Source organism: Oncorhynchus kisutch, linkage group LG17, assembly GCF_002021735.2.
Source record: "Oncorhynchus kisutch isolate 150728-3 linkage group LG17, Okis_V2, whole genome shotgun sequence".
NCBI classification, from domain to species: domain Eukaryota; kingdom Metazoa; phylum Chordata; class Actinopteri; order Salmoniformes; family Salmonidae; genus Oncorhynchus; species Oncorhynchus kisutch.
In genome coordinates, this window is record NC_034190.2 from 27,846,236 (window position 1) to 27,872,029 (window position 25,794).

At 42.3% G+C, this 25,794-nt stretch overlaps 1 protein-coding gene across 2 annotated transcripts in view; it reads right to left on the reverse strand.

Annotated features, from left to right (window-relative positions):
• The window catches only part of LOC109908672 (KH domain-containing, RNA-binding, signal transduction-associated protein 3), a 149,075-nt gene that overhangs the window by 47,033 nt on the left and 76,248 nt on the right, over positions 1–25,794 (reverse strand). For both annotated transcript variants that reach the window (XM_031793489.1, XM_031793490.1), the window contains exon 2: positions 15,741–15,868. In XM_031793489.1, coding sequence (XP_031649349.1) covers positions 15,741–15,868 — 128 coding nt within the window. The remainder of the gene's footprint in view (positions 1–15,740; positions 15,869–25,794) is intronic.

The window sequence follows — 25,794 nt, forward strand, 5'->3', positions numbered from 1 at the left end:
TATTGTCAGTTTCACTAGTGCTCTCGTACACAGGCCTTCGCGTATGCTAACACCAGTTAAATTCCACTCATTACAATTGTACATAGGATGATGTCTGCAGATGGTGAGGCTCCGTAAAAGGTGCCAATGGTATCTGGAAGTCCGTTATGTTTCCTAATAGCCAGGTTTACATCAGTATGGATTTGAACTGGTGGGAAAGTTTGCGCCTGTTATATCCAGGGGGGAATTACATCATGTATTGTAAACAACGGTCAAGCATGAAAAAGTTAAATATGTAAAAAATGATCATTCCGTAAAAGCGGCCATTTTATTCAGACAAATAACAGGACGGATAACAGTCAGGCAGCATATCACATGCTGTTTTGGTGCTGCGCTATGGGATGCTGTTGATGTGGTGCTTTTATGAAAGCCTAGCTATTTACAGACAGATCAAAGATATTTGCCTTGGATCTAATCTGTTTAAGGTGTCTAAATGTCAGGGGTTTAATCTTGACATCACCCTGTCTTTACTAATGCAAACTAAAACCTCTCTAACCCACATTCTGTGTTCACCATTCTGTTTTACAGGACATATCAGTCTGGCCATTCTTCAATGGGTGTTTGGAATTAGATATAAATGTTTCTGCATCCCAAATGGCACCCATATTCCCTTTATAGTGTGCTACTTTTGACCAGAAAGTAGTGCACTATAAAGGGAAAAGGATGTAATGGGACGTAACCATAGTCTGACTGGGGCATGTGGTCATTAACAGAGCTATCAGCTTTTTATATCTCTAATCTGTTTACCTCAACAACAACAGTCATCTGAACCCAGTCCTAAACTTCTGCAGTGTGGGTCCATTACTGTCTAGATGGGGACTAGGAAAGGACTGTGCTGCCTGGCACTGATAGTGATGGCCCACATGAGAGCTGAACAGTCACATCTTAATCATGTGTTGGCTAGAACCACTGCTTTAATTTTGGTTACACACACACATGCATCACTACTCTGGACGGCTCTGACTTATGTGGACAACTATAAATACCTAGGTGTCTGGCTAGACTGTAAACTCTCCTTCCAGATTCACATTAAGCATCTCCAATCCAAAATGAAATCTAGAATCGGCTTCCTATTTCACAACAAAGCCTCCTTCACTCATGCTGCCAAACATACCCTCGTAAAACTGACTGTCCTACCGATCCTCGACTTCGGCAATGTCATTTACAAAATAGCCTCCAACACTCTACTCAGCAAATTGGATGCAGTCTATCACAGTGCCATCCGTTTAGTCACCAAAGCCCCATATACTACCCGCCACTGCGACCTGTATGCTCTCGTTGACTGGTCCTCGCTACATATTCGTCGCCAGACCCACTGGCTCCAGGTCATCTATAAGTATTTGCTAGGTAAAGCTCTGCCTTTTCTCAGCTCACTGGTCACCATAGCAACACATGCTCCAGCAGGTATATTTGACTGGTCATCCTCAAAGCCAACACCTTCTTCGGCCACCTCTCCTTCCAGTTCTCGGTTGCCAATGACTGGAATGAATTGCAAAAATTCAAAAATACACCTCTCCTCTCGCAGTGCAATACACACACACACACACACACACACACACACACACACACACACACACACACACACACACACACACACACGCACACACACACACACACACACACACACACACACACACACACACACACCAGGACCACACTACACTCTTAGAAGAAAATGTGCTATCTAGAACCTAAAAGGGTTCTTTGGCTGTCCCCATAGTAAAACCCTTTTTGGTTCCAGGTAAAAACCCTTTCAGTTACACACACACATGCTGGTCATTTATGAACATTTTAACATCTTGGCCATGTTCTGTTATAATCTCCACCCGGCACAGCCAGAAGAGGACTGGCCACCCCACATAGCCTGGTTCCTCTCTAGGTTTCTTCCTAGGTTTTGGCCTTTCTAGGGAGTTTTTCCTAGCCACCGTGCTTCTACGCCTGCATTGCTTGCTGTTTGGCGTTTTAGGCTGGGTTTCTGTACAGCACTTTGAGATATCAGCTGATGTACGAAGGGCTATATAAATACATTTAATTTGATTTGATTTGAGTTCCATGTAGAACTCTTTGGGGTTCCATGTAGAACCCTTTCCACAGAGAGTTCTACATTGAACCCAACAGAGTTCTACCTGGAACCAAAAAGGTTTCTACCTGGAACCAAAAAGGGTTCTCCTTGGGGACAGCCAAATAACCTATTTGGAAACTGGCAGGGGACGGAGATAGCAGGTAGAGTGATAACGGGTTCAGTGATTAAGAAAAAGTCAGAGGACACCAAACAGTAGGAACGGATCTATGATTAATCACAGCTACATAGGGGGGTGGGGCGGACCAACATCTAACGTCTTTTCATCATTTCCTGAATGTATTACTGTACTGCTAGCCTGTGCTGTGCTAGAGAGAGAGAGAGAGAGAGAGAGAGAGAGAGAGAGAGAGAGAGAGAGAGAGAGAGAGAGAGAGTGTGTATTGCACTGCGAGAGGAGAGGTGTGTTCAGAAAAAGCCAGCATGCAGCGATTCTGCTGAAGACAGCAGGACAGACCGAGACAACAGCAGCAGAAGAATAAATCATTGTGGCTGTTTTCTAGGAGAGGAGAGACAAAGAGGGGAGAGACACAGAGGAGAGAGGAGAGACAGACACACAGAAAGACACAGCAGAGGGAAGAGACAGAGACAAAGAGAGACAAAGGAGAGTCAGACACAGGAGAGAGGAGAGACAGACAGAGACAGACACAAAGATACAGGGACACAGACAGTGACAAGTAGAGATACAGAGATATAGAAACACAGACACAGAGAAGACAGAAACAACAGAGCAACAGAAACACAGCCTAAACTAGAAATGTACCAGTGGAGCTCCTTACGCCTTTCTAATGGCCTGTGGTGACTTATACAAAAATATTTTTGACGAGGTGCACGTACACTACCGGTCAAAAGTTTTAGAACACCTATTTATTCAAGGGTTTTTCTTTATTTGTACTTTTTCTCTACGTTGTAGAATAATAGCGAAGCCATCAAAACGATGAAATAACACATATGGAATCATGTAGCAAACAAAAAAGTGTTAATCAGATCAGCAAAGAGACCTGCTTTGCAAACCAAGTGTGCACCGATTTTACATGTAGAGTCAAATGAAAAATTATGTCAGTCAGAAGTCTACAGCGGGTGGTCCCTTAAACACAGCGCACTGAATGATCGGCAGAGGAACGCTAGATCCACATTTGGTGAGATGTGCGTGAGTCTTAAAATGACAAAAGGGGAACATTTTGGTGGCGCGTGCAGTGATGTGGGCTGCAGTCCTCTCTTCGCTTACACATAAATCAATTCTAAGCCAATCTCACAGCAACACTAATACTGTAAAACAACTACAAGGGATTACTGTTTTCTAGATGCTCTTGTTTTCCAGTTGCAAATTGGTATAATAACAAGCAAACACTTCCTTCTAAAGGAAGTGGCTCTTCCTATAAAAGTTGTGTCATACTGCAGCACAGCTTGCTAGGTGCTGCGGAATGGTATGGCACGTTGAAATGCATGACGTAATAGATTTTACTGTCAGCCATTGTTGCCATTAACGCTAGTTGGACCACCAAAGGGCATCATTGAGAAGCTAAGTTATTGAAATAACATGGATCTGGAGGCCTATTAGGTTATTCACCGGTCTACACCTGTTGTATTCGGCGCACGTGACAAATAAACTTTGATTTGATTTGGTACATTTGGTACACTTTTTTCCAACACAAAGAAAGTCAAAGCGGACATCTACGAAGATGGCATCTCAGGTAAGCAGCACTGGGCTGTATTGGCATATCATAAAAATGACATCTGCTGCTTGAGATTTAATGGGAATATCTCAGTTATTGTTTTCATATCTATAAAAAAATAAGCTGTTTTCTTTACTTTCAGAGAGCGAGCTGATCAAGGGGTTGAACATGTAGATATTACCAGATGTTCACTGTCTGAGGAACAGGCCATGGAAGCTTTATTTCTGGCAAAAGTGACAACCAGTGGTAATTAAACTGTTCTGTGTTATTTTTCTCCATCTCTGCCTATCTTGTTGTACATGGAATCTGGGAAACAAGGCTTAATCATGCTCTCTCTCTCTATCCATTTGTCACTAGTCTGCATGTATGTTTTGATGTGAGAGAGGAAGCCAGTCCCTTCATCGAAAAAACAAAAATGCATTTCACAGTTGCCTATGTTGGCCTCATAGTTTCTGGAAAATAATGCGCTGTACAACGTGACCGTGACCGGTTGGGAGTAGGCCTAAGTGACTCCGAGTGAAGAGCAAAATAATCCTAACATTTCCACACCCTAATTGTAGGCTAACCAATACACAAACGGAGTATTGATTTATCAAGACCAGTCCCCATGCTTGTCTCAGAGCAGCGTGAAAGGGTGTTGAAATAGTTGACCACACATGGGTAGGCTATTGCTTCAAATCCTATTATAACAATTGGATGACTTTGGGTGTTCCAGAAAGCAACAATTTGTTAGCTGCAAATGCATTAGCCTACATTATTCCAATATTTCTGTCATTCAGTGATATTTATTCCCACAGTAATTTGTTCTGGATCCATCCAGATGTGGTTAGAAAACAGTGCATGTGGTGGGCTATGCAAAGACATGGATAAAGTGGCATGCCTTGTGAAAATCCAATTAATTAGAAAGGCTGCTAAAACACTTCCACCTGGTCAACAGCATTGTTGTGTACTTACAAGTACAGTGCACTTTCACTCCATTCTCCGCCTGACTCTCTACCAATGCCACCAGATTATGAGTTATATTGATGCTATCTTACACTATTGTTTGGAAACTCAATCACTATCTTCTTCATCCTCATCATTCAGTCAATTCAAATTCAATTGCAATACATTTTGTCTCTCCCGTTCAACAACTCCAGATAACTTTGCACGTGCACCAAAGAGATAACTTGAAATAACATGATGTAGGTAGATTAAATAATCAACAGGAAACATGTTATTTTTTATTATCCTAGTGGATATCAGTATTTTAGGCATATCATGTGAATCAGGCGTCATGTAAAATCATTGTCAAAAGGGCAAGAGATACTTGTTGCATGACAAACAGGTGCTGTTAGATTACAATATTATTTATCTGCCAGTTTGGAACAGTGTAAACAATACTAAATAAAGTATAAGTAATACCAGAGAGTCTGTTCTAATGAATACAGCAAAGTTTAAAAACAGCCGGATTTGTGAAACTGCTTTATCCAACATTTTGTGGTTACATGGGATCACAATGTGATACATTGTGATCACAGAATCAGTAGGATATTAGACAAACACTCAAATAGGCAACAGAAGCAGGAACAGCATAGGGCTGAGTGACCCACTCATTCCTGGCTTTCAAAATAAGTTCTATTATAATGCAGGGTTAAAGACACATTCTTTCTGATTGTCTTCAGCATGCAGTCTCTCCTCTCGCTACAGCTACTTTTTTTTGAATTATTGGATTATAAAACATGAATATATTTGCAGGGGTTGATGCATTTTTGGTTCGAGAAAATCTGGTCTTTGATGTTGAGTTAGTAATATGAAACTTTAGTATAGGTAAGCATTGAATACATTGCATGTTTGCCCTTCTTTGTCCATTAGGTTACACACATCTGATGATTCATTACAAATAGGATTTATTTGATTTATTTGGTTTACATCCTTCATTGTAACCACAATGTCACAAGTAATTGAACACATGCAACATGAGCAGATTAACTTGGTCAAAACATGTCTTTATTAAAGATTCTGAGAAAGAATGTTGGTACTTATTTATTTTGATCCAAAGCCACAAATAAGTCACTCAGCTGACAAATTTAGCTTAATTCTGCGAAATAGCCTACTAATTAGGTCAAGCCTAAACGAATATATTAAATTGCCTAAATAAACTAGTACATTTCATATACAAATGAAGTAGCTCAGGTCTTGAAAATATGTGCAATCTCTTTCCCCTCCCTACCTCGCTGGAATCTCTTTCCCCTCCCTACCTCGCTGGAATCTCTTTCCCCTCCCTACCTCGCTGGAATCTCTTTCCCCTCCCTACCTCGCTGGAATCTCTTTCCTTCAGTTCCAGAAACTCCCTTTAAGGTGCCCTAGGAAAGTATTCAGACCCCTTGACTTATTCCACATTTTCTTACGTTAATGACATATTCTAAAATGTATACAATTTAATAAAATATCCTCACCAATCTATACACAATACCCCATAATGAAAAAGCTAAAACATTTTTGCTAAAAATAACAAAAATAGAAACACCTTATTTACATAAGTATTCAGACACTTTGCTATGAGACTCGAAATTGAGCTCAGGTGCATCCTGTTTCCATTGATCGTCTTTGAGATGTTCCTAAAACTTGATTGCTTGGACATGATTTGATTGGAGAAGATTTTGGGAAAGGAACACACCTGTCTATATAAGGTCCCACAGTTCACAGTGCATGTCAGACCAAAAACCAAACCATGAGGTCGAAGAAACTGTCCGTAGAGCTCAGAGAAAGGATTGTGTCGGGGCACAGGTTTGGGGAAGGGAAGCAAACAATGTATGCAGTATTGAAGGTCTCCAAGAACACAGTGGCCTACATCATTCATAAATGGAAGAAATTTGGAACAACCAAGGCTCTTCCTAGAGCTGGCCGCCTTCCCAAACTAAGCAATCGGGTATGGGCCTTGGTCAGAGAGTTGACAAAGAACCCGATGGTCACTCTGACAGAGCTCAATAGTTCCTCTGTGGAGATGGGAGAACCTTCCAGAAGGACAACCAACTCTGCAGCACTTATTTCATCTTTATTTAACCAGGTAAGCTAGTTGAGAACAAGTTCTCATTTGCAACTGCGACCTGGCCAAGATAACGCATAGCAGTTCGACACATACAACAACACAGAGTTACACATGGAATGAACAAAACATACAGTCAATAATACAGTAGAAAAAAAAGAAAACAAAGTCTATATACAGTGAGTGCAAATAAGGTCAAATAAGGGAGTTAAGGCAATAAATAGGCCATGGTGGCGAAGTAATTACATTATGGCAATTAAACACTGGAATGGTAGATTTGCAAAAGATGGATGTGCAAGTAGAGATACTGTGGTGCAAAAGGAGTAAAATAAATAAATACAGTATGGGAATGAGGTAGACAGATGGGCTGTATACAGATGGGCTATGAACAGGTGCAGTGATCTGTGAGCTGCTCTGACAGCTGGTTCTTAAAGCTAGTGAGGGAGATGGGAATCTCCAACTTCAGTGATTTTTGCAGTTTGTTCCAGTCAGTGGCAGCAGAGAACTGGAAGGAAAGGCGACCAAAGGAGGAATTGTTTTTGGGTGTGACCAATGAGATATACCTGCTGGAGCGTGTGCTACGAGTGGGTGCTGCTATGGTGACCAGCGAGCTTAGATAGGGTGGGGCTTTACCTAGCAGACACTTGTAGATAACCTGTAGCCAGTGGGTTTGGCGACGAGTATGAAGCGAGGGCCAGCCAATGAGAGCGTACAGGTCGCAGTGGTGGGTAGTATATGGGGCTTTGGTAACAAAACGGATGGCACTGTGATAGACTACATCCAGTTTGCTGAGTAGAGTGTTGGAGGCTATTTTATAGATGACATCGCCGAAGTCAAAGATCGGTAGGATGGTCAGTTTTACGAGGGTATGTTTGGCAGCATGAGTGAAGGAAGCTTTGTTGCGAAAGAGGAAGCCGATTCTAGATTACATTTTTGATTGGAGATGCTTAGTGATTCTGGAAGGAGAGTTTACAGTCTAGCCAGACACCTATGTATTTGTAGTTATCCACTTATTCTAAGTCAGAGCCATCCAGAGTAGTGATGCTGGATGGGCGGGTAGGTGCGGGCAATGTTCGGTTGAATAGCATGCATTTAGTTTTATTTGCGTTTAAGAGCAGTTGGAGGCCACGGAAGGAGAGTTGTCTGGCATTGAAGCTCGTCTGGAGGTTAGTTAACACAGTGTCCAAAGAAGGACCAGAAGTATACAGAATGGTGTCATCTGTGTAGAGGTGGATTAGAGAATCACCAGCAGCAAGAGCGACTACATTGATGTATACAGAGAAGAGAGTCGGCCCGAGAATTGAACCCTGTGGCACCCCCATAGAGACTGCAAGAGGTCCGGACAACAGGCCCTCCGATTTGACACACTGAGCTCTATCAGAGAAGTAGTTGGTGAACCAGGCGAGAAAATCATTTGAGAAACCAAGGCTGTTGAGTCTGCCAATAAGAATGTGGTGATTGACAGAGTCGAAAGCCTTGGCCAGTTCGATGAATACAGCTGCACAGTAATGTCTCTTATCGATGGTGGTTATGATATCGTTAAGGACCTTGAGCGTGGCTGAGGTGCACCCATGACCAGCTCGGAAACCAGATTGCATAGCGGAGAAGGTATGTTGTAATTCAGAATGGTCAGTAATCTGTTTGTTAACTTGGCTTTCGAAGACCTTAGAGATGCCGTGTAGGATAGATATAGGTCTGTAGCAGTTTGGGTCTAGAGTGTCTCCCCCTTTGAAGAGGGGGATGACCGCGGCAGCTTTCTAATCTTTGGGAATCTCAGACGATACGAAAGAGAGGTTGAACAGGCTAGTAATAGGGGTTGCAACAATTTCGGCAGATAATTTAAGAAAGAGAGGGTCCAGATTTTCTAGCCCAGCTGATTTGTAGGGGTCCAGATTTTGCAGCTCTTTCAGAACATCAGCTATCTGCATATGGGTGAAGGAGAAATTGTGGGGGCTTGGGCGGGTTTCTGTGGTGGGTGCCGGACAGTTGACCGGGGTAGGGGTAGCCAGGTGGAAAGCATGGCCAGCCGTAGAGAAATGCTTATCGAAATTCTCAATTATAGTGGATTTGTCGGTTGTAACAGTGTTTCCTAGCCTCAGAGCAGTGGGTAGCTAGGATGAGGTGCTCTTATTCTCCATGGATTTTACAGTGTCCCAGAACTTTTTTGAGTTTGTACTTGCATGTTGCAAATTTCTGTTTAAAAAAGCTAGCCTTAGCTTTCATAACTGCCTGTGTATATTTGTTCCTAACTTCCCTGAAAAGTTATTCGATGCTAATGCAGAACGCCACAGGATGTTTTTGTGCTGGTCAAGGGCAGACAGGTCTGGAGTGAACCAAGGGCTATATCTATTCCTGGTTCTACATTTTTTGAATGGGGCATGCCTATTTAAGATGGTGAGGAAGGCACTTTTAAAGAATAACCAGGCATCCTCTACTGTCGGGATGAGGTCAATGTCGTTCCAGGATACCCGGGCCAGGTCGATTAGAAAGGCCTGCTCGCAGAAGTGTTTTAGAGAGCATTTGATTGTGATGAGGGGTGGTCGTTTGCTCGCAGACCCATTACGGATGCAGGCAATGAGGCAGTGATCGCTGAGATCTTGGTTGAAAACAGCAGAGGTGTATTTGGAGGGCAGGTTGGTTAGGATGATATCTATGAGGGTGCCCGTGTTTACAGATTTGGGGTTGATTGATAAGTTGCGTGAGATTGAGGGCATCAAGCTTAGATTGTAGGATGGCCGGGGTGTTAAGCATGTCCCAGTTTAGGTCACAGCACGAGCTCAGAAGATAGATATGGGGCAATCAAATCACATATGGTGTCGAGGGCACAGCTGGGGGCAGAGGGTGGTCTATAGCAAGCGGCAACGGTGAGAGACTTGTTTCTGGAAAGGTTCATTTTTAGAAGTAGAAGCTCAAATTGTTTGGGTACAGACCTGGATAGTAAGACGGAACTCTGCAGGTTATCTTTGCAGTAAATTGCAACACCGCCCCCTTTGGCAGTTCTATCTTGGCGGAAAATGTTATAGTTAGGAATGGAAATTTCAAGGTTTTTGGTGGTCTTCCTAAGCCAGGATTCAGACACAGCTAGGACATCCAGATTGGTGGTGTGCTAGGGCAGTGAATAAAACAAATTTAGGGAGGAGGCTTCTAATGTTAACATGCATGAAACCAAGGCTTTTACGGTTGCAGAAGTCAACAAATGAGAGAGCCTGGGGGGTGGGAGTGGAGGTAGACACTGTAGGGCCTGGATTAACCTCTACATCACCAGAGGAACAGAGGAGGAGTAGGATAAGGGTACAGCTAAAGGCTAACAGAACTGGACGCCTAGTACGTTCAGAACAGAGAGTAAAAGGAGCCGATTTCTGCGCACGGTAGAATATATTCAAGGCATAATGTACAGACAAAGGTATAGTAGGATGTGAATACAGTGCATATAGTGATAATGAAAGAGATATTGTCTCTAGAAATAGCAATTCAACCAGGTGATGTCACTGCATGTGTGGGGGGTGGAACTAAATTGTTAGCCGAGGCGTGTTGAGCAGTGCTAGAGGCTCTACAGTGAAATAAAACAATAGTTACAAACCAGAACTGCAATCGACACGGCATGGTGACGTTAGAGAAAGGCATGCATAGCAGGGTGATCATACAAGTCCAGTGCGTGGCTTCAGGCAGCTAGCGGCACGGGGCTAGCAGGCTAACAGAAAGGCCTTAGAGGGATGACGCGATGGAGGGAAGTCTGTGCTAGCCCCCTCGTGCAGTTACATCAGCGTACGAATCAGCAGGGCTCCGTGTGGTAAACCAGGCCAATTGGCAAAATATATATAGTGGCCGAAGAAATATGTCCGAAGGGCCTCTTAAGCCAGCAGTCCAATGTGCTTTAGATAGCTAGCAGGCCGCAGATTAGCGGCTTTGCGTTCAGGAGTCGTTAGCTGCTATAATTCCAGGTGGAAAAAAATAATAAAAAATATCATAATAAAAATGTAAAAAAATAGGTTCAGAGCTTGCGGTAGGAATCCGGAGATATCGAGAAGAATAAGTCCGACTAGCTCTGGTTTGAGTCACGCTGTACAGACTGGCGAGAGTTGTCCGAGATAAAGGTAGCTGATGACCGTTAGAAAAGGATAGCTGACTGCTAGCTAGTGGCTTCGGAATGTATTCGTTGGGCCTCGTAAGCCAACAGTGCGTTGTGCTCTAGACAGCTAGCATTCAGGGGACGTTAGCTGCGAAGGTCGGAAGGTTCAGAGCTTGCGAAAGGAATCCGGGGATATAGAGAGAAAAATAGGTCCGATATGCTCTGGTTGAATCGCGTTGTACAAACTGGCGAGAGCTTTCCGAACTAGAGGTTAGCTGATGACCGTTGGCTGGCTAGTTAGCTGGCTAGTTTATGTTGGAGAGATTCCAGTAAGAGGCAAAGTAAAATATGTTAGAGAAAAAGCAGGTCCACACCACATTGGGTGAGGCGGGTTGCAGGAGAGTATTTTGAAGTAAGGGTTTAGAAAAATATAAAAAGATATGCAAAGAAAAATATATATACATGGGACACGCCAAGACGAAGGACAAATACGTCTGACTGCTACGCCATCTTGGATAATAATGGCCATAAAGGCCACTAATCAGGCCTTTATGGTAGAGTGGCCAGACAGAAGACACTCCTCAGTAAAAGGCATGACAGCCCACTTGGAGCCCCTAAAGGACTCTCAGACCAAGAAAACAAGATTCTCTGGTCTGATTAAACCAAGATTGAACTCTTTGGCCTGAATTCCAAGCGTCATGTCTGGAGGAAACTTGGCACCATCCCTATGGTGAAGCATGGTGTTGGCAGGTTTTATGCTGTGGGGGTGTTTTTCAGCGGCAGAGACTGGGAGACTAGTCAGGTTTGAGGGAAATATGAACAGAGCAAAGTACAGAGAGATCCTTCATGCTCTCAGGACATCAAACTGAGGTGAAGGTTAACCTTCCAACAGGACAACGACCCTAAGCACACAGCCAAGACAACACAGGAGTGGCTTCAGGACAAGTCTTTGAATGTCCTTGAGTGGCCCAGCCAGAGCCCGGACTTGTTATTTTTATTTTTATATAAAAACTGTTTTCAATTGATCATTATGGGGTATTGTGTGTAGATTGATGAGGATTTTTATATATATATATTTTATCAATAAGGCTTTAGAACCAGGCTGTAACGTAACAAAACATGGGAAAAGTCAAGGGGCCTGAAAACTTTCTAAATGCACTGTATATACTTTGGAGGGGATATCACTCTTTCACACTGTGGTATATACAGCCAGTTTGTTATTTTGAATATTTATTTTCTGTTTTTCGAGGGAAAGAAAACAATTGCCCACCGCGCCTATTTTTCAAACATTGTCAGTCCACATGTCAAGTGTAATTGCGCAATTGTATTTACCCAAGTTCTCTCTCAACTCCGAGACTTCTTGCTAGCATTATTTTTGCCTGATGCAGGACTCTAGCGCCAAAGGAGAGAGACTCTTGGACTGAAACATTCAAACCTCCATTAATTTATGAAAAGATAGTCAATTTGTGCCACAGTTCTAACTCCCCCTTGTGATAGTGTGGTGCGATGACAGAATGACGCAATTTACCAAAATTTGCCAGTATCGACCATGAACAGTCACGGCATAATCTCAAAACGTATAAGTGAGGAACGATTGTACATGCATAACCCATTCTCCATCATTGCAGGAGTACCCGCTAGGCTGACAATGAACTGTGCTGCTGTGTGAATATGATAATCCAGGTTAACCTAGTTATTAACCAGCGGCCCAATTTAAGAGTGTTAGGTCTTTAATTTCATAGCTAAAGTATAATTAAATTGTTCCTAGAAAACCTAACATCTGGAACCTTCCCTATGGTGTCCTTGCCTGTTTCATACTATTGATAGAAAAGCTGTGTTTTCGAAGATGGATTTAAGCCCTCTGAACATGAGTCTAAACGGTCGCTTTTGGAAAACGCAGCGAGCCACTTCAGTGGCGAAAACCAAAAGGTGATGCCTGTTGTTCAGGGAGAAAACCCATTGGAGTCAGGGCGATCACTCTAGTCCTTTGCTACCTGTCAGATTGAACAAATGTAATATTTCTTCCTTCGGTGGCTTGTTGAGGCTCTAAACAGCGTATTAGCGGCCCCACTTAACAGCGTATTAGCGGCCCCACTTAACAGCGTATTAGCGGCCCCACTTATCAAAGCTGTCCAAGAAAATGTGTTTAGCTGCAATCCTATGTGACATAGACATTTTTATGGATGACATTACATCTCCCTTTATTACACATGTCATTGTAATTGTTTTAGAAAGGGACAAAATGTAGCTCTCACCAGGTTATCTAGAAGATGTAGATCTTGCACCGACAAAAGTAGTGCACTAAATAGGGAATAGTGTGTCAACACAGATTGTTGAACCTTCTACAGCTTTCTGTCCTCTGAAAGCCAGGTCATTCATCTACAGCCACTCTCAGAGAGGACTGAGGTGAAAGCCTGAGTGAAGACATCATCATCACCTGAGTGAGGCATCTCATGTTTACGCTAGCCTCTCCGCCACCCTACTAGCCTCCCTGCTATGGTCCCTGTGGGAGCCGGCTGTCATGTAGCTGCCGTGTGGCGCCATTTAAGGCTGATACTTATGCTGGGAGCTTTGTCTCAGAGCGGAGGGCTGAGAGGCTCTCATCACATGGCTAGAGGAGCATAGCATTCTCACTCAAACAGCATGGGCTGTTTCATCTTCACATGGAGGTTACTCTGAGAGGTGTGAAGCTCTGTGTTGTGCTCTGTTTCTATTTGCTGGAGCGAGAGAGAAAAAAGGAAAGCGCAGGTGCTCTCTCTCTCTCTTTCTCTCCCTCTCTCTTTTCTTTCATTCTGTATTGCCTATTGTTATACAGTGGGGCAAAAAAGTATTTAGTCAGCCACCAATTGTGCAAGTTCTCCCACTTAAAAAGATGAGAGGCCTGTAATTTTCATCATAGGTACACTTCAACTATGACAGACAGAAAATCACATTGTAGGATTTTTTATGAATTTATGTGCAAATTATGGTGGACAATAAGTATTTGGTCAATAACAAAGGTTTCTCAATACTTTGTTATATACCATTTGTTGGCAATGACAGAGGTCAAACGTTTTCTGTCAGTCTTCACAAGGTTTTCACACACTGTTGCTGGTATTTTGGCCCATTCCTCCAAGCAGATCTCCTCTAGAGCAGTGATGTTTTGGGGCTGTTGCTGGGCAACACGGACTTTCAACTCCCTCCAAAGATTTTCTATGGGGTTGAGATCTGGAGACTGGCTAGACCACTCCAGCACCATGAAATGCTTCCTACGAAGCCACTCCTTTGTTGCCCGGGTGGTGTGTTTGGGATCATTGTCATGCTGAAAGACCCAGCCACATTTAATCTTCAATGCCCTTGCTGATGGAAGGAGGTTTTCACTCAAAATCTCACGATACATGGCCCCATTCATTCTTTCCTTTACACGGATCAGTCGTCCTGGTCCCTTTGCAGAAAAACAGCCCCAAAGCATGATGTTTCCACCCCCATGCTTCACAGTAGGTATGGTGTTCTTTGGATGCAACTCAGCATTCTTTGTCCTCCAAACACGACGAGTTGAGTTTTTACCAAAAAGTTATATTTTGGTTTCATCTGACCATATGACATTCTCCCAATCTTCTTCTGGATCATCCAAATGCTCTCTAGCAAACTTCAGACAGGCCTGGACATGTACTGGCTTAAGCAGGGGGACACGTCTGGCACTGCAGGATTTGAGTCCCTGGCGGCATAGTGTGTTACTGATGGTAGGCTTTGTTACTTTGGTCCCAGCTCTCTGCAGGTCATTCACTAGGTCCCCCCGTGTGGTTCTGGGATTTTTGCTCACCGTTCTTGTGATCATTTTGACCCCACGGGTGAGATCTTGCGTGGAGCCCCAGATCGAGGGAGATTATCAGTGGTCTTGTATGTCTTCCATTTCCTAATAATTGCTTCCACAGTTGATTTCTTCAAACAAAGCTGCTTAACAATTGCAGATTCAGTCTTCCCAGCCTGGTACAGGTCTACAATTTTGTTTCTGGTGTCCTTTGACAGCTCTTTGGTCTTGACCATAGTGGAGTTTGGAGTGTGACTGTTTGAGGTTGTGGACAGGTGTCTTTTATACTGATAACAAGTTCAAACAGGTGCCATTAATACAGGTAACGAGTGGAGGACAGAGGAGCCTCTTAATGAAGAAGTTACAGGTCTGTGAGAGCCAGAAATCTTGCTTGTTTGTAGGTGACCAAATGCTTATTTTCCACCATAATTTGCAAATACATTCATTAAAAATCCTACAATGTGATTTTCTGGATTTTTTTTTCAAATTTTGTCTGTCATAGTTGAAGTGTACCTATGATGAAAATTACAGGCCTCTCTCATCTTTTTAAGTGGGAGAACTTGCACAATTGGTGGCTGACTAAATACTTTTTTGCCCCACTGTATATCTGCTTTGTCCTCAATAGACATGCATATTTTTACCCCCCAGTTTGTCTTTTCAAAGAAAACATGCAAGGTGTCAAAAGCAATTAGCCAGAAATGAAAAGACCAAGAACAATTTAAACCTAGACATCTCTGCAGGAAATAGCATCCTCAAACATGCATCCGTAGTGAGTCATTGTCTTAGGATCAAACAGAAAGCATGTGGAAAGAGTGACAAGCACATGGAGATGTGAACACACGTCATTGACCAAGGTCATCGAGCTGACAGGACGTCATCTAACAGAAGAATGGGAGGGGTTCTCTAAAATGAAAGGTGATTTGCACTAATGTTACAAAAACGTAAAAATAGATGTTTGGAGAAGAAAACGTATCACAGAGGCTAACTGAATGGAAACCATTCTTTGTTTGCAGTTGCACAGTTCGATCTGAAAATATGTAGCCAAATCCAGCAGTACTTACTTTGGGAAACTGTCTGACGGGTATTAACACTTTCTGGCCCAGCTTCATGTTCTTGTTGATGACGACATCGATGAACTTCTCCTCTTCTTTTTCTTCTTTTCCTTCATCTTTTTGTAATTTTTCAATTTCTACAGGGAGAAAGATAAAAGCAAGGTAAGAATCAATGACTATGAATGATTAAGACAAAAAAGTGATCAAAGGATCAAAAGATGTTTGTCCATTTTCTCAGGAGTTTGCCGAACTGAAATAATATAATTTACGGGTGCCAGTTTGGTTTGTTGTCGCTCAGGCTCACACCTTTTTGCTTTCTCAGTCAACTGTGAAATAGGCTCTTTTGGCAATGCTGTAATTTACCTGGATATGGTTGTAATCATATCATAGTCATTCATCGTGCCCATTGGAAGAAGCTCTCTGTCTGGTTTGTAATATTTTGCAATATAATAGTAGGTAGATTAAATTTGACTTTCCCAGACATTTGAATAGCTTTCATGTTTTACCTCATGAAAATGTATAATTAGGGAGGCAAGTATATCTGTAGGTTATGTAAAATATTGGGCTTGATGGTTCCTCCTGTTTAGAAGGTAGCCTTTGATGTATTTGAAGATGTAACCTTGAAGGATCAATGAGATGGATAACATCTGTGTTCAGGAGCCAATAACATGGTAATGTAGGGGGGGCCAGGGAGGGCCAGGTAGGGAGGGGACCAAGGGCAGAACCGAAGCCTTCAGGCTAGCATTGGTCAGTGGACACTTTAACTGGGGTAGTGGAGGGAGGACTTCAACAGAAACACACACATTATCTATGGATATATACTACCTACTAGGGCTACAATTACAATTACCATATAACCGTGTAACCAACGGTTATGGATGAAGACTGTCATTAAAATCAAATAACCATCAATATTATTGTATTTTTTTTAAATTTGGGGGAATGACCACAGGACATCAGAAGCACACATAACACTAGGATGAATAGAACAGGCTTGGAACTTCTAACCCTGGCAATTTGACTGATAAACTAATTGGTACACTCACAATGGCTGCCTGGTATTGTGATGCAATAATTTCCATGGTGATGTACTTATAATGTTAATTCAAATTATGTTAACTGATGTGGCTCATGAAATGGTATGTATTTTTTGTAATGTCAGTTGAGTTGAACCAACAAATCACAGCACATATTTTAGCACATATTTTACTTCCTGCTTTGCTCCTATGGGGACACTCGCAATGGCCGCCAGTCCACTCATTATGCCATCATTGACCTGAATGGGGATGCCTGTTCTATTCACAGTGGAGTGTATTCATGGATGCCAAAGGAAGCCAGCCTTCCCTCAAAAATTTACCAAGAAAAAAAGTCTAAAATAAATTATCTTTAGTCTCTCTGTGTTTCATAACGTTTCTTGAATTTGGAAGATGCTAAATATGTCTCACCAGAGAAAGCATCCGAGCGATGCTATCGGAGGCTGTCTGGTCAAAAGGAGTATGATATTGTTGCTGCCCATAGCATTGAATGCAAGGGAAGCCAGCGAGCATCTGGCCTCCCTTGATAAAATAATTTATATAATAATAGCCAATCAGCATTGAGTTAAACTGAGTGAGCTCAACTGTGAATGGTCCTTGCGCACCAACAAAAATGTGTCAAGGGAAGCTAGTTTGGATTTGGCTTCACACCATTAACACAGCTAGAACAATGAGCTTTTCCAGTCATATCACATCAAAAGCCAAACGTCATTGACAGAAAACAACATTGTGTTGTTGTCCTCCAGTGGCTAGCTAGCTAGCTCAAATGGGCCATTTCCTAAATTAGTCATGGGTGGAGATAAGGATTTTGACTGTGTAGCTTCACTTAATCATCCGTAATGCTCAATGATTACATCTACGATTTTAATGTCGATTCTGATCCCAACCATAAATTCATATATTGTGCCTCTGGCTTGAGAGGATGGAAGTTCAATATGTAGCTAGATGTAGAAGGCTAACTAGCTGGCTAATGCCCATGAGAGGAAGTTAGGCTAGCAGCAAGCATTTTATCAAGGTAGCCTATGACAACAAAAACTAAAAGTGTGTACTGTATGACAGAGTGATAGACCATTTCGGCAACATGAAAGAGAGGAGGATGGCATTGGCAGTTTTCTAAGTAGGGTGAGTCAACATGTTTTTCTACATATGCACACACACACACACTCACACACACAGAGAAATCAGTACCATGGACAGCCACATTATATTTAGCTTATGTTGATTGGAAATAAATTGTTTTTGGTATCTTTTAGTTGCACTAAGCAGAGGTGATTTGATGATGATGAAAAGTTGAAGTTGAAACGGTGCTGGAATAGTGGAGGCAGCTCCTGTTTTCTCTCGATAACTCTCTGGTGTTCTAAATCAATAGTTGTTTAGTAGTCCGAAAAATGCCAGAAACATGAATAACATTTGACCATGCTGTAGGTCATGTACCTGTTTATCACATGCAATATGCTTTGTGGACTTCACCAGACAGATGTTGCTCTCTGGTCTTGTGATGAAACACACCGTGGTTGAATGTATTCTGCATGCTGTTTCTTCTTACTGTCTCGGCCTTGAGCCTATATATCACAGTGGTAAGACATATGAACTAACAGGTTATAGAGCGAAAACAACGCAATCATCACAACACATAGGTTGTAATATGGCTTTTTTCCCCTGGCTTGGCTTCCCCAGTGATTTATAACCATGTACCGCTACTGTCTATTCAGCACAGTCAGAAGCAGAGGAGAGGAGAAAATGTGCGTAAAACAATTATAATAAAAAACAAACCTTATATATATATTTATTTTGCTATTCAAATAGTTATTACAGTGACCACGGTCATTTGGCTGGCCAATTATTGTCATCCAAAATTCCATGACCATCACAGCCCTACTGGCTTAGCATGATATGGGGCGGCAGGGTAGCCTAATGGTTAGAGCGTTGGACTAGTAACCGGAAGGTTGCAAGTTCAAACCCCTGAGCTGTATACGGAAGACCCACATGTTACATGTATCAGGGTGTAACTTGTGTGATACGTGTAACATGTGGGTCTTCCGTATACATGCTAATAAAGCCAATGGTAGTGATCTGAAGAAATTGAAAACAAGTTGTCTCTAGATTTGACTTTCTACATATCATTTCCATTGCATCTTGAGGTCTTTCTTCTCTGAGTTTTTAAATTTAACCTATACTTAACTCGGCAAGTCAGTTAGGAACAAATTCTTATTTTCAAAGACTGCCTTGTTCAGGGGCAGAACGACAGATTTTTACCTTGTCAGCTCAGGGATTCGATCCAGCAACCTTTCAGTTACTGGCCCAAAACTGTAACCACTAGGCTACATGCTGCCCCTAGTTGACAGCATTAGATTCCAAGAATGAAGTGAAAGACTACGATAACGGATGTATCAGTAAGCTGGAATCTCTTCTAAGCCTGAACTCATCCCTGGAGGGAGCAGATTCCTCACATTCTGAGGAGAGCCCAGATTAATATTAATATTAGCCTTACAGAGAGTCTGTCTTTGTTCCTCAATGCTCTGGTTGCCCTCAGGGCAATATTCAGTATCCTGTGGATGAGTCAATACCCCCTTATTGGTTTCAACAGTTCTCTGATGTGTCAGTGAAATCCCTCAATGTTCACGGCTATAAGGATTTTAAAACATCTGGGCCTTAAATGTGTGGATATTTCCAATCTATAATACCCAGCTGTCCCCTCTATTGAAACAACCTAAACTGCAGTTTGGTGTTCTATTTCCACAGTGGTTTGGTTAATATGTATCAAGAATACAGTGTTCACTAAGAGTGCCCTCTTCTCCTCTGAACCGGTGGGGACTGTAGTGGTAGATGCATTTCAACTGGCCCTGTTGGGATCCTTCAGTCCAAGAAAAAAGGTCTTGTTTGATGGGGACTGTGGTTCTCCCTCCATCAAAGAGGACAGAGATGTCATTAAAATTGTATTTACAGCTTTACAAGGCCTCAGTGTGCTCCGGTGACAGCTCGGATCTACACAGTAGGGGGCCTGGCCCAGTTCCCAGATGTCTAGTCCTCTATTAGACATGGAATCACTTAAGAAAAGCAGCGCACTTATTTAGACAACATCCATCCCCCCATTTAAAATGCGTAAACTGGAAGAGATTTGCAAGATTATGCTTGACTTTCACATCAGACTGTGAGCGGTGAGGAGATGAGATGGGGGGGGGGGGGGGGGTTGCTACATCCTCTAATGTCACATTGCAGAGAGGGTAAATGTTGCGATGTGATATTAAGAAGATCAAGCATCAGAGGTCTAATAGCAGTCACATTAAATATTGATCATGCAAACTATGTGGGGAATGCATACGTTGCATTTGTGGCTATACCGTGCCATTTTCACCAAACTCCTTGAGACTAGTTGATAGATGCATAAGGTTAAGGATATTACATTTCTTCCAAACAGGAGGTAATGTTGTCCTGGGCAATAATGGTCACACACCATGAGTTCGGCGACAAATGCTTGGACATTATTCTTCTAAGTGTGTTCTGTCCTGCTCCTTACTCTGTCTTCATGTTGTTTTTGTTATGGTTTTTTTTTCCCCCAAAAGAAAGACATTATGTCTTTGTACAAACTTCCTTAGGCAGAAAATGTCCAAGTCTACTTTTGTGATGGTAAAGCATGTCAGAGCTTTGAGAATTTAGACATTAAAGAAAAAGAGAGAAACATTAGATGCAATGTTTCTGTGATCTAGCATGAACCAAACATTATTACCATAAAAGGCTTCTTCAAATTCCCACATGAAGAAAGTTTTACTTATTTGTCTTAACTCCACATTCTAACTCAATTGGCTGGAACAGACTGGTGCTTTAGAGTTAAATAAACATAATCATTTGTTTTGTTACTTGTTTCATGTAGTAGTGTCTTAATCGATTTCCCAAACTTTGCAGTGAACACACACCGTATCCTATGCATCCTATATATTTCTGTCTCAACTTAATACTGAAATACTTCCCAGTCAAACAGACTATATAAAATAGTGTCATGATACAACATGATAGTATGTGTATATTATATTAAGAAAGAAACAACATGAGTAAGAAACACACAATATAAGTGGTCTGTAGGTTTGGGTAGCTAGATTTACCAGGTTACAGATCAATACCAGGGCTACCTGCTGTCATTTCAATGTGTCACAGTCTTGTGTTAGCCCAGTGTTTGATGTAGATGCTATTTCCCCCTCAAATTGCCCCCTGCTTGTGACTCTTTGTAGATTTCTATGACAACTGACAGACTGTGATGAAAAAGCACCATACTCAGAGTTTCATCGGTGATTACCTGAAGCCTCCAGGTGACATTGTGTGGTCAAAAGAATGTCATATTAACACAGAGGGAATTTAACTATTTTCTCTCTGTCCTTCAGACAAACAGGACTCTTAGAGCTGAAAAAAACGGACTTTAAGTTGACATTTAAAAAAAAGTTAAAATGCGTTTGTTTTTTGATTTCCTCTTTATTGAAAATTACAGTATATTGTTTTCTTTCTGCAAAAGAGATAATGAGTTTTACTTCTGGCTTTTAAGTGAAATTAAGGACCAAATGAATAGAAATGCCAAAACAGGAACTTCATGTCATTATTCTGTAATGCTCTGAAGCAAAGCCTTAATGAACTGTGCAGGCCTAGAACAACCCTGGTCAGTTTCCTCACAACAGGAGACCAGGCGCTCCTCGCCTCTGTTCATTAAATCAATCTCAGACAGAAATCACTCTAAAATGCATTTACATTTGAATTATCAATGCCTCCTTCTCTTCCTCCACCTCTACAGCTCCACCTCCGTATAGTGATAGAGAAATGATCGCTACATGAAAGCAGGCTGTGGACAAACTGCCTTTGCTTCATTCCTAATATGACCACCAATTCAGTGTGATTCAGGGTATCAGGCTATGAACCTAGTTAGAGAAAACGCGCAGCTCAACACTCAGGGCTGTCTCAGCTCAATACTCAGACCCTCCTACCATGCAGGGTTTTCTCAGCTCAACACTCAGACCCTCCTACCATGCAGGGTTTTCTCAGCTCAACACTCAGACCCCTCTGCCATGCAGGGTTTTCTCAGCTCAACACTCAGACCCTCCCGCCATGCAGGGTTTTCTCAGCTCAACACTCAGACCCCTCTGCCATGCAGGGTTTTCTCAGCTCAACACTCAGACCCTCCCGCCATGCAGGGTTTTCTCAGCTCAACACTCAGACCCCTCTGCCATGCAGGGTTTTCTCAGCCCAACACTCAGACCCCTCTGCCATGCAGGGTTTTCTCAGCTCAACACTCAGACCCTCCCGCCATGCAGGGTTTTCTCAGCTCAACACTCAGACCCTCCTACCATGCAGGGTTTTCTCAGCTCAACACTCAGACCCCTCCGCCATGCAGGGTTTTCTCAGCTCAACACTCAGACCCTCCTACCATGCAGGGTTTTCTCAGCTCAACACTCAGACCCCTCCGCCATGCTGGGTTTTCTCAGCTCAACACTCAGACCCTCCTACCATGCAGGGTTCATTATCTTTGTTTCATTCCTAATATGACCACCAATTCAGTGTGATTCTGGGTATCAGGCTGTGAACCTAGAAAGAGAAAGCGCGCAGCTCAACACTCCGACCATCCAACCACACAGGGTTCAGCCTCAGTTCAACACTCCGACCCTCATGTCGTCCACCAATTTCACTGGCTCCCAGACAAGGTCAGTCTGGCGGCAGGAATTCGTTTTGGCCCCTAATCTGGAGATTACATTCTCCTTACCCGGCCCAGCGCTGGTCTCTCTCTCTCTCTCTCTCTCTCTCGCTCTCTCGCTCTCCCCTGGCCCCTGGCAGCTGGGTTCTCTGCTGTGAGGTGAGTAACGTGCCCAGACCTGCATGCAGCCAGCAAACAATGTCCAGGATTAAGACTGCAAACTCTCCCTCCCTGCAGCCCCTGGCAGCCCAGCTATGGTAAGACTGAGACTGAGAGGCCCTCCACCACTGCAGGGGGCCTTTTCAACTCAGCAGCCTGCCCGTTGGTATCAGGAATATCAGGAATACTCTGTTCATACACTGACACAATACCCCATGGAATTATGTTTTCTGACATTTTTACAAATTAATTAAAAAGGAGAAGCTGAAACGTCTTGAGTCAATAAGTATTCAACCCCTTTGTTATGGCAAGCCTAAATAAGTCCAGCAGTAAATGTTTGCTTATCAAGTCACATAATAAGTTGCATGGACTCACTCTGTGTGAAAAATAGTGTTTAATATGATTTTTGAATAACTACCTCATCTCTGTACACCACACATACAATAATCTGTAAGGTCCCTCAGTCGCAGTGAACTTCAAACACAGATTCAACCAAACAAAGACCAGGGAGGTTTTCCAACGCATCACAAAGAAAGGTACCTATTGCTGATAGAGGATATTGCTGATAGATGGGTAAAAAAAAGAAGAAGCAGATATCCCTTTGAGCATGGTGAAATTATTAATTACACTTTGGATGGTGTAGTCACTACAAAGATACAGGCGTCCTTCGTAACTCAGTTGCCAGAGAGGAAGGAAACCGCTCAGGAATTTCACCACGAGGCCGATGGTGACTTTAAAACAGTTACGGAGTAACTGTGGTAGGAGAAAACTGATGATGGATCAACAACATTATAATTACTCCACAATACTAACCTATTTGACAGCGTGATAAAGCAATTATCTTCTGGTCCTGAATACAAAGTATTACGTTTGGGGCAAATCCAATACATTACTGAGCACCACTCTCCATATTTTCAAGCATGCTGGTGGCTGCATCTTGTTATGGATATGGTAATAATCGTTTAGGACTGGGGAGTTTTTCTAGGATAAAAAATAAATGGAATGGAGCTAAGCACAGGAAAAATCCTAGAGGAAAACATGGTTCAGTATGCTTTCCACCAGACACTGAGAAACAAATTCAAATTCACCTTTCAGCAGGACAATAACCTAAAACACAAGGCCAAATCCACACTGGCGTTGCTTACCAAGAAGACAATGAATGTTCCTGTGTGGACGAGTTACACATGTGACTTAATTCAACAATGGTTGTCTAGCAATGATCAAGAACCAATTTGACAGATCTTCAAGAATTTTGAAAAGAATAATGGGCAAATGTTGCACAATCCAGGTGTGGAAATCTCTTAGAGACTTACCCAGAAAGACTCAGCTGTAATCACTGCCAAAGGTGCTTCTACAAAGTATTGGCTCCATATTTTTGTATATTTCTAAAAGCATGTTTGACTTTGTCATTAAAGGGTGTTGGGTGTAGGCGGGAAAGGAAAAAATCTATTTCATCCATTTTGAATTAAGGCTGTAACACAACAAGATGTGGAATAATTCAAGGGGTATGAATACCTTCTGAAGGCACAGTATTTTGAATAAAGACATCTGCATAACAAAAAGAAATACAGCCTTAAAATTAATAATTTTACTGTGGTATTATACTGTGGTATAATGGTTCGATGGTTAGATTTGTACAGCTATAAACAATTTAGACGATTCCTTGTCATAGCAAAGGGAAGAAAAATTATGTTTTTTTTTCATCTACTTGGAGGAGTCTTGAATTGTATATGCATTTTTGGGGAGACAGACGTTTAAGTTCAGAAGACAATCAAAGACATGAATGGATAAAAATGTGACTCACAGAGATACTCATCTCTGTGTCCTCAGCTCATACTGATGCCTGTCATAAAAGTAGAGGACATTATATACTCCATGTAGACATATGATGACAAGTTTTATGAGGATGTCAAGTCAGGTCTCCAACCAGTTCATATAGAGATGACATTTTCAGCTAAATTTCGAGCATTTGCTATATGACTATATTTGCAAAGGTTTCTTAAACTGCAGAATAATGCAATTCCCATGCTGTGTCCCCTGGAGGCAGATTCATAAAATAATCAAATAATTGCCAGTTATATATAGTTCAGAGTCAGTGTGAGTCCCAAATGGCACCCTATTCCCTACATAGTGCACTACTTTTGACCAGGGTCCATAGGGAGTAGGGTGCCATACAGGGTGGGACTCATGCAGTATTAACTCTGAACAACATCCCTTGACTGGTAGGCTAACTCTGAACTCCGATCTCTGTCATGGCAAAGGCTTGTCTGTTTAAGCCGTGTTCTTCAGAAAGACAGTGCCTGCTAGCCTGACAGCATTGTAATAGCCATAACCATTACATTACATGTGGCCCCAGCCAGTGTGACAGTCTTCTGCTGTCACAACCAATCTGGGTTAGAAGTCTAAGTAGCTCCAATGAACTCCTCTGACCTACATATCCTTGCAGACTCAAACATTTCCGTATTCACTGTCTCAATCCACTTAAGACTGAAATAAGTACAATATTTCAAGGCCCTGAATGAAAACAAACAAACCATGAAATACAAACACACACGCATGCTCACACATGCACACGTGGGAAAGATATGTCCCCAGACACCGTGCTTTAAGACTGCCTCGGTTGCATATTCAACAGCAAACCATTATGCAATATGTTTTGTTTACTTAAATCTCTGAAAAGCATTCCAAAAACCCCAGACAAGGCATATTCTATATGTAATTTATGTCTTAGTGTCACGACTTCCACCGAAGGGAGTTCCTCTCCTTGTTCGGGCGGCGCTCGGCGTCGCCGGCCTACTAGCCATCACCGATCCATGTTTCCTTTTCGTCTTTGGTTCATTCACACCTGGTTTTCATATGCTTTAATTCCTGTGTGTATATTTACCCCTGTTTCCCCGCTTAGGTTTGTGCGGGATTATTTTCATGTTGCTTGTGGAGGCTTTCCTCAGTGTATTTCGCGTGTGGTTATTATAGTAAGACTCGTTGTGTTTTTGCGCCTTACGGTGGCCGTTGTTTTGGGGTATTGTACTGTACCGTGTTTTTGGACTTGCCCTTATTAAAATATACGCTACACTGACATCTCTGCTCTCCTGCGTTTGACTCCTCACCTACCTTCAGTGCGTAAACGCAACACTTAGTGTGAAACTAAAAGAGACTTTTAAGATACTAAAGAAACCCTAAGTAGATGTAAGCATGCCAG